This window comes from Austrofundulus limnaeus, unplaced genomic scaffold (assembly GCF_001266775.1).
Source record: "Austrofundulus limnaeus strain Quisiro unplaced genomic scaffold, Austrofundulus_limnaeus-1.0 Scaffold98, whole genome shotgun sequence".
NCBI classification, from domain to species: Eukaryota; Metazoa; Chordata; class Actinopteri; order Cyprinodontiformes; family Rivulidae; genus Austrofundulus; species Austrofundulus limnaeus.
Genome location: NW_013952500.1, coordinates 151,804 through 161,893, shown reverse-complemented (window position 1 = coordinate 161,893; position 10,090 = coordinate 151,804). Strand labels below are relative to the sequence as shown.

The 10,090-nt window shown below is 35.6% G+C and overlaps 1 protein-coding gene across 1 annotated transcript in view; it reads right to left on the bottom strand.

The window, feature by feature from the left end:
* Positions 1-2,763: 2,763 nt before the first annotated feature.
* Positions 2,764-10,090, bottom strand: part of LOC106520834 (lymphocyte antigen 6 complex locus protein G6d) — a 12,741-nt gene continuing 5,414 nt past the window's right edge. The window contains exons 2-3 of the mRNA XM_014013092.1: positions 5,057-5,167; positions 2,764-3,772 (exon numbers count right to left, since the gene is read on the bottom strand). Of these exons, the coding sequence (XP_013868546.1) occupies positions 3,546-3,772; positions 5,057-5,167 (338 nt within the window). The 3' untranslated portion in view covers positions 2,764-3,545. The remainder of the gene's footprint in view (positions 3,773-5,056; positions 5,168-10,090) is intronic.

Here is a 10,090-nt window from a genome sequence, read left to right as displayed (position 1 = left end):
CAGAAGCGTCTTGCCTGGGCTACAGAGAAACAGGACTGGACTGCTGGTGAGTGGTCCAAAGTCATGTTCTCTGATGAAAGTAAATTTTGCATTTCCTTTGGAAATCAAGGTCCCAGAGTCTGGAGGAAAAGAAGAGAGGCACTTCATCCACRTTGCTTGAAGTCCAGTGTAAAGTTTCCACAGTCAGTGATGGTTTGGGGTGCCATGTCATCTGCTGGTGTTGGTCCATTGTGTTTTCTGAGGTCCAGGGTCAACGCAGCCACATACCAGGAAGTTTTAGAGCACTTCATGCTTCCTGCTGCTGACCAACTTTTTGGAGATGCAGATTTCATTTTCCAACAGGACTTGGCACCTGCACACAGTGCCAAAGCTACCAGTACCTGGTTGAAGGACCATGGTATCCCTGTTCTTAATTGGCCAGCAAACTCTCCTGACCTTAACCCCATAGAAAATCTATGGGGTATTGTGAAGAAGAAGATGCAATACACCAGACCCAACAATTCAGAAGAGCTAAAAGCCACTATTAGAGCAACCTGGGCTATCATAACACCTGAGCAGTGCCACAGACTGATCGACTCCATGCCACGCCGCATTGCTGCAGTAATACAGRCCAAAGGAGYCCCAACTAAATACTGAGTGCTGTACATGCTCATACTTTTCATGTTCATACTTTTCAGTTGGCCAACATTTCTATAAATCCTTTGTTTTTATTGGTCTTCAGTAATATTCTAATTTTCTGATATGCTGAATTTGAGATTTTCATTTGTTGTCATTTGTAATCATCAAAATTAAATGAAATAAACATTTGAAATATATGAGTTTGTATGTAATGTATGAATATAATATACAAGTTTCACTTTTTAAATGGAATTACTGAAATAAATCTACTTTTTCATGATATTCTAATTTTATGACCAGCACCTGTACAGAGATCTAGCATTTTTTAAGATCATCTTCCAGACCATTCCATAATCCTATACCCTGGATTAAAGTACATCTTTCTCTCAAACAAGTACAAAAATATGGCTTCACAAACATTTCCGTTGCCTTAAGATAATAACAACTGTCTCTCTTAACAAAGTTTGCCTGAATGTTGGAAGCTAATAAGTTTTTGTGATGGTTGTAATCTTTTTTAGTGATAATTCGTATGGCTCTTTTCTGTAAAACAAAAACTGGATTTGTAATTGTTTTGCAACAATTTGATCTTTTATGCATATTTATCCATTTCTCCCTATATCTACTTCTTTTTAATGGCTCTGTGCTGCAGGGTTCTGCATTTTTCAGTCTCAGGTCGCAAAAATCTGATTCTACAGCTGAACATAAAAAAAAAGAGTTTGAGAGGAGGAATGCACCACCGTCAAGAGTAACTACTGCTGTTTTTCCCCTTGAGAATATCAGTTTTGCACCAAAATACTCTAGTAAATGATCTTTATGTAAAAATCTAAAAGGTAATTAATTTGTTTAGTTAAAATAAATCAATTATTCAGTTAAATAACAGTTTGTGTTAATACCTCACAGCAAAGCCATGTTTGGTATCCAACTTGAACTTTTGTTTATCACCTGCAACATCATACAGCGTTATCATGCTTCCGCATTAAAGAAAAACAAAACAAAACAAAAAAAGAAGCAACAGATAAGAACCGTTGATTGATGAAAACGTGTTGAACCAGAATTACAGGAGAGGTGAGCTTACCTTAAACTTCACTTTCAAAAACTACAMTGGTATCTTGGACATTCCCGTTGAGAAAACATTTTTTGTGAATTTGTTCTTGTGTTTTATGATGTTAAACTTATTTAGTCATTGACCCCAAAACACATAGGTTCATCGTAGGAAGACTGGAGATGGTGTTTCATTTGTATGAAAGGATTAAATGTTGAGTAAAATGGAGAATCTGGAGCTGCAGTTGATCAGTTGGGAGGTAAATTATAAAGACAAGTGGATATCCAACACACTGAACACCTTTGTGAACATCCGTTTGTACCAAGGATGAGGTTGGTTTGCTCCTACACGTTAAAAAGGATGAGCAACACAAACAGCACTCTGCTATCCACCACTGCTACTGTTGTTCATCTTCTCACAATTTAGGGCAGATACCAAGACAAGAAGATAAAACCACCATCTGCTGGAAGCTCTCAGCTACAAAATATACAGATAACCAATAAGCAAAATCGATTGAAACAAATAAAATACCAAGTTTTACTATATGCACCAATGGTACCCAATTTTGGTTCTTGAGGGCCTCTACCCTGCATTATAGTTGTTTCACCTGTTCAGCAGGTCTACAAGCATGTGAATCACACATTTATTCAAATCAGGTGTGTCAAAGCAGTAAATATCAAAAACATGCAGGATAGAGACCTTCAAGGACCTGGWTTGGGCACCACATCGATGAACTTTGCAAGTGGTTCAGTCATTCTTCTCAAATCCACAACTAACTCAGATTAACAATCTTTTGTGGGACATTTATGATTAGTCAGACTAAATTAACCTGTTAAACTCACTCTAACCCAAACCCTGAATCAAGACAATTAAAATTCCCCTGTACAAAATGGTGCTTAACGAATGAACCCAAGCATATTCTCTTTGTAAACCTCGATAAATGTGGAATTATTTTTTCAAATTCTCTGTCTCAAAAGTTAATGATAAATGATGTTAAAATTTAACATTTAACTTTTTATTTGCATAAACTAAACCAGACTGAGTCAACGTTGAAGAACTCCTTTGTCCTGCAGGATGTCGATGATAATGAAAACCTCTCACACTTTTACCTTTTCCCCATGTGTACGATTTATTTACCAAATGGTCAAAACCCGCTTTTTTTATATCAAAGTAACAATTCTCTCTCTTTTTAGGGAAGTCTTTAAAACAGTAAACACATTATGATTTACACAGACAACGTTCTTGTAATTACACCCCCAACCAAGCAGTGCATTTTATCAGCACCATATATGCTTTAAATACACACACAGGAATCCAGCTTTCATCCCACAACTTTAAAACGAGCTTCAGATTCGACAACCACATACAAAATAGAAGCAGAAATGTAAAAAAAATAGACAGAAATGTAAAGACACAAAGGGTTATATATCTGGCTTTGAATTAAATCAGCATGAAATTTAGTTTGAAATGAGTAGAAACTGAAATGTGTACAAAAACCACATTTTAATAACACATACCGTAATATATATTCATTTTAGTTTTAATGTTATGCCATGCCTTGCTAAGCTAAGCTAAGCTAAGCTAAGCTAAGCTAAGCTAAGCTAAGCTGATAACTTTCCAAATGTAGTTTCAGATCTAACAAAAGTATCAAATGTAAATAATAGTTAATCTTGTCTTGTACTGTGAAATTAAATTGTTTTGGACACATCCATCATAAAATTGTTCTTATGTGCGACTAAAAAAAAAAAACAGAAGCGAGGTCAACGTATAAAATCTTGTAAGAGTGGAAATACACCTCAAAAAGAGCAGATTTAAAAAAAAGAAGTCATCTATTCTTGTAGTGCTTTGGTTTGTACATTAGGTTTGGATGTGTTGCTTCATCGTGTTAAACCAYGCTGGCCACGAACAGAGCGGCGCTGGTGGCGAGGGCCAGGCTGAGCGCGGAGGACGCGGGCAGGCCCGGCGCGGCGTTGCACAGGTCCGTAACGCAGCACGTCTTGTTTATCTTGTAGACRGTGGCGCTGGCGCTGCCGACCGTGATGTTCTCATTTGTAGTCTGGTTGCACAAAGCCGTGCTGAGACAGCCCTTCATTTTGATACTGACAAAACCAGCTGTGGAGAGATGACACAAAAAAAAAATATTAGTGTGTGTGATCGGAGTAAAGATATTCCTTTAAAGGGATCTACGATTAGTTGTAACATTAGACTTTATTTGATAAACGTTTATTTTAACTGTAAAATAAAGACTGTAAAAACACTGTAGGCTGTTTAGTTTTTATAATTTTTAAACTAAAAGTTTTAAAATATATTACACGGATGGAGCCATTTTATTTACACGCAAAGCATTCTGGGTAAATGATGACGTGGATAGGTCCTCGGTGTGAGGCTGCTAGCGAGCTATATCCACCCTGAAGGTTAATCTTGGACAATATCTGATGATCGACTCTTTTAAATGAAACCAGAGAGCGTTGACAGAGAGGAGAAGGTAGAAATGGCTCAGCCTGTAACTGAAAATGTGGTTGGAGGACAACAGAGCTGCTTCATGGAAGAAGAACCTCAGCTTAGCCTGTTAGCTTTAGCATTAGCCCCGATGCTATCACCACATATATGTATTAGCTCAGCGCTACACATTCTCCTCTCGTCACCGAGGTCCTCCATCCACATGACAGAGAGCGGAACGCAAAAATGACTCAGTCTGCAACTGAAAACATGGATGGAGGACCTCAGTTTAGCTTGTTTGTCGCGCTAGCGCCGAGCTAATACACATAAGGTGCTAGCACAAAGGCTAACAGGCTAAGCTGAGGTTCTTCTTCCATGAAGCAGCTCTGTTGTCCTCCATCTACATTTTCAGTTCCAGGCTGAGTCATTTCTACCTTCTCCTCTCTGTCAACGCTCTCTGGTTTCATTTAAAAGAGTCGATCATCAGATATTGTCCAAGATTAACCTTCAGGGTGGATATAGCTCGCTAGCAGCCTCGCACCGAGGACCTATCCACGTCATCATTTAMCCAGAATGCTTTGTGTGTAAATAMAATGGCTYCRTYCGTGTTRAAATRTATTTTTAAAAATTTACAAAACTAAACAGCCCACATTATTTTTACATTCTTTATTTTACAGTTAAAATAAACGTTTATCAAATAAAGTCTAATGTTACAACTAATCAGGGATCCCTTTAAGACAAACTTTTATGTTTTATGGTTTCAGCCAACCTTACGTGATCTGATTATCACCTGACCATAACGTTTTACTGTTAGTGACTCAGAGAGGAAATAAAAAAAACGTCTCGTCACTACTGGTAAACCCCTGCCCTCGTTTGGCTTCTGGACAGTACGCTTCAGGAATGCTGTCAGGTTCGTGTTGGAGAGATCCTCATCTCATCGCACTGCGAGCTGCTCACCTGCCTTCCCTTCACCACTGTAGCACTGCTCTCCGGCGTCACACGTGGTCTTGGTCGTAAGGCACAGGTCCCAAAAGCCAATGCCACATTTGTAACAGTTCAGAGCTTGACCTGTTGGGAGAAAAGGTTAAACAGAAAACAAATGGGTTTGGGTTACACAATCAACAGAAAATACACTTAATTTCAAAACTCAAAGAYGTCTGGATGATGACTAGGGATGTAAACAACTTCAACTCACTATTAATTGTCACRTAATTGKTTTATTAGATTAAAATCCATTCCAATCATCACATGGTCCAATTAAATAACTCCAACTGAAAAAGTGTGCCATCTCTGACACTGTTTCAGTTTGACTCAAAAGTAGAGACTTCAAACTTTAAACCAGTTTAAATTGTGTTGTTAGGCAATGGTTATGATAAATAYACGCCACATTTAATTTTCTTAAAATGACAATGCCAAAAAAAATCTTTTTCCTGACCGAGGCACAAACTTATTTGTCAGGTAGCAAAAAATATACAGGACAAAAACAGTGAGCAGCACGCCGATGTGTGACTCAGGGGGGAACACCTGCTCCAGGTAGACCCACTTTCCTCACAGTTAAAAATATATATAAATCTGTCGTTTCAGCCACAACAAGAAGGSAGCAAAAAGTAAAGAATCTGAGAAAAATTGAACATTTTAAMTGTAAATATGTTCTAATTATAATAAATTAATAATAGTTAGTCTTTTCAAGTTTTTCCACCCATCAACAGCCTAATAGAGTTCTGTCTGGTTGTTTTTTACACTGCAAAAAATGTCCACCTAACCAAGTTTTAAAATCTTATATCAGCCAAAAAATCTCTTTGATCTTGTTTTGAGACTGATTTACTAAACAGGAACTGGTTGTGTAAGAATAATCATCTTGTTGTCAGAATGTGTAAGATTATTTGTCTTGTTCGCCTGAAAATTTGACTCTAAGTCAAAAATTTCTGCCACTGGATTAAAAAGTTTTACTTGGTAAGATTCATGAAATACTTGATTTGACTCAATTAATTCTTATTTCTTTATTATTCTTACACAATCAGTTCTTGTTTAGTAAATCAGACTCAAAACAAGATTAAAAAGACTTTTTGGCTGATATAAGATTTTAAAACTTGGTAAGATGGACAGTTTTTGCTGTGTATAAAGATGTCCAGTTTAATAATGTGTGAGAAATCTTTTTTGTTTGTTTATTCAGTCAGTATTTAATACAGCAGGCAAAATAAATTGTTAAAATATATTGATCTGTTTCGTTTTTCCAGCATATCATTTAAGATTAACTCTTCATGGCTTCATGGAAAGACCCTCTCGATGCAAGAGAAAACTCAATTAATTGTTATTCAAAGGATAAGATCAATCAACTTTAGATTACTTCATTAATCAATAGCTTACATCCCTAAAGGTGACCAACAGATGTTCTAAAAATTGCGTTTGAAGTTGTTGCTAAAACAAAAATAGTTTGGATGAAGTGACGTCTTCATTTCATCTGTGCCAAATCTTTAATCTGACGTTTAATCTGATTTGCTGACAGGTCAGGTGTCTTCCAAGAAGTTTACTTCCTGGTCTCTAACCTGAAACAAGTTCCCTTAAAATAGTTTCAGCTTAAACGATAACAATCCTCAACAGTGTTTAACGTGAAAACAAGAAATTCATAATTAAACTTTGTTTCCAATGTTTTATGAGGAAGTAAATAAAAATGTTTGGTTTGACTCGGGCTTTTATTTACGCAGAACTTATTTTTATTTCTGAAAGATTTTTATATAATCACCCAGTCCTGTAAACGAGAAATTAAAAAACTGTTTGTCTCAACGTAATCATTTACCTACCTTTCATTTCATTTGTGATTTTGAAACACATATATTGTTTTTCTAATTTTTCTTTTTATTGTATATAAATTGTTTGTTTTGTTTTAATGAATGAATAAATGAATAAACTAGACTAAAAACTAAAATTTAAGAAAATCTATTTTTCATATAATTTACAGACACATTAGGCTTACTTGTGGTTTTGTCTTTAAAATAAAAAATTGCGTTAAAAGTACAGAATCAGGAGAGAACGKAAAGAAAATGAGTTTGAATGTGGAGTTATTGCTGAAAACACAAGAAAATCTAAAATAAAAAGACTTTGTACATCATTAATGACAGGTTTTTGTTGTTGTTTTGCAACAGCAGCTGAAACAATAACCCAGAATAAACTACAAACTTCAGCTGCTATGATTACGTCTCATCTGTTCCAGTCATTTCCATGACATTTCCCAGAATCCTCCGCTGCTGGCTGCAACGTTCTCGCCAAGCGGCCGCTCTGAGTGTGACTTTGAACCAACATTGAAACTGCTGTAAAAAAAAAACACAAACCTGTGGCTCTAGTTTCAGAGCCAACAACTTGTGACTGCTGTCTACGAAAAGTACCGACGTCATGAACCAAACAAAGCTACACAATGTTCCCTTTTTTTAAAAAAACCCCCGCTGCGTTCTTTGAGTTTAGATAAAAATTCTGATTAATTTTAACATCCAGTTATTTTAAGTGAGATTAAATCATTTTCTCAGATAAAAACACATTTAGGCTGCCTTCACTAAGCTGCTCTTACCTGTTCTAATAAAGGTAAATAATTTTAATTTATAATCCACAAACTCTTAGTGTCACTTGAATAAGCTGAGAAATCCTAACAACCGTGTTATCTGTCCAAGTATTCTCACAGCCCTGAAAAAGGCTGCAGACTGATAGAAAAGATGTTTTCATACTTTAGTTTAAAAATTGAGCTAAAATTAGTACTTTAGTTCCCGTACAAAATATTCAAAATGTTTGGTCCAAAATGTTTTCTATGTTTAATAGTTTGATCTGAGAAAAACAACAAAGACGTAATACAGAAAAAAGATAACTAAAGCTGATTCTGTTYCTCTTTTCACACCAAAATCAAAGATTACTGAAAAATTTGAAACTTAATTTTCTTGTTTCGAACATCCTCCAGCTGCTATGAGGAGAATGTATTAAATACAGTGACACAAAAGAGAAAACTATTTCTCATTTAAAGAGTTACCTTCGGTAAAACCTGAACAGGGACCAGATTTGGCCCGCGGRCCTTGAGTTTGACACGTGCTTTAGGGCTTATATTAGTCATACTGATTGATTTAGGTTTGTAAAAAAAAACGAGCAGCTCAAATATTGCTGAATAAATATGTTTACTCTAAAATAAATTAAAACTCTGAATAAAGACTAAAAGTGAAAAATTAAAACACTTGTTAATTTGATATAAAAACAGCAAAAACACGAGAAAGCAACACATATTCACTGTAACCATATAAAAAAGCATGAAAACAGAGAAACACAACATAAATTTTGTAATTTAAAAACAAAATAAATCTTGTTATGCGGMCCTAATAATCCAGAAACGAACAAACAATATGTTTCAGACACTAATGAGCTCAAAGCTGAYGACCTAAAGTGACGTATACATTTTAACTTCCTTCTTTTAAATCATATGATGTTTTGTCAGAATAAATTCCGGTCTGACTCATTCATTAGGTAACCTTTTAAATTTAGATAAAAGGGGGAAAAAATGGCAGTTTTTCCCTTTAACGTCTATTTGAAACACCTAAAACCATTATTTAAGTTGTAAAACACAACATATTTCAGAACATTTTTTAATATTATATGAAATAAAGCTTTTCACATCTGTAAAAACCTTATTCTTTTGGTTTAAAAACCTTTTAAAGCCAGCAGCTCCACACCCTGACCTGCATAGTTTCTCACATAGTTTCGGTTACACCCTCGCCGCTGACAGGCCTCACGTTAAACTCTTAACACTTATARATGCTTTACATGAACCGGAATACGATTTGCTTAAAGAACAAAACGTGTTTTGTTGCAAATTTTAGATTAAACCGAATATTTTTTCACTTAAACTGCCTAACTTTGGTTAAAAATCTATTTTCTTTTCATTTATTCTGATCTAACCTGGAAGTAAGGTTGGGTATTTTTTTATTATTTTTTTCAGACTTTTTAAAATTGATCGTATAATTTAGGTTTTAAAACACAGACAAAAATGAAATAATAATAAAAAATAAAATAAAAAATTCAAAGTGCCGTGTTCCTGCTCGGTGCTGCCACACCTCATTCCTGAGGCGTCTGCAATGCCGCCAGACGAGAAGAACGCTTCTTCTTTTATGTGTTCTTGGAAATCCTGTCAGACCGGATCCTCATCACGGATCCTCTCTGCCTGGGCACGAAGCTCGTGACGTAAAACGCGCTGCGTTTAAAATAGGCAAGACATAAAATAAAGCAGCAGAGCTGTGAAGAAAACACTCAGCTGCTGTTTCTTCTTCTTTTATCACATTTATATTTTTGTTTTAAACACACGATCATCTGGACTGAAATCAGATAAGACTTCCTGTTTTACTGTCAGCGTCTCATATTTCAGGGCACAAGTCGCCGCTCCACATTTTTGTGAGTTTTGTCACGTAGCCCAAACCAGAGTCAGTCTTTTGTCTCCGATCGTTCTTGATATTTTCCGCCGTGCAGCTGTGGACGTTCGTACAATAACCTGATAGCTGTTTTTAAAAAATAAAAATAAAATACAACCGTCTTCATTCCACGTACGGGAAAAAGATGCACCAAAACTACAAAGAGGTGCAGCTTTGTTCAGATTAATTACCTCTCAAATCAACCCTCTAAGGCACGTGTCAAACTCAAGGCCCGCTGGCCAAATCTGGCCCTCCTTCACATTTTATCCGGCCCCGACAAAAACATTTTAATGTGAAAAACTTTTATGGCATCTCTTTTTTTATGGCTTTATTTAATATTAGGGCTGTCAAATGATTAATATCTTTAATCTGATTAATCCCAAAGTAGCTGTGAATTAATCATGATTAATCTTAAATTTAATATACATTTCTATTGCATATTGATAAAATGAATTACTTGAGTTTTTAATGTTTTTATTTAGAAAACAAAATTGAAGCTTAGACATGATTTTTTTTATATAAAACAGGACCAAAAAATGCTCCAAACATATTTGAG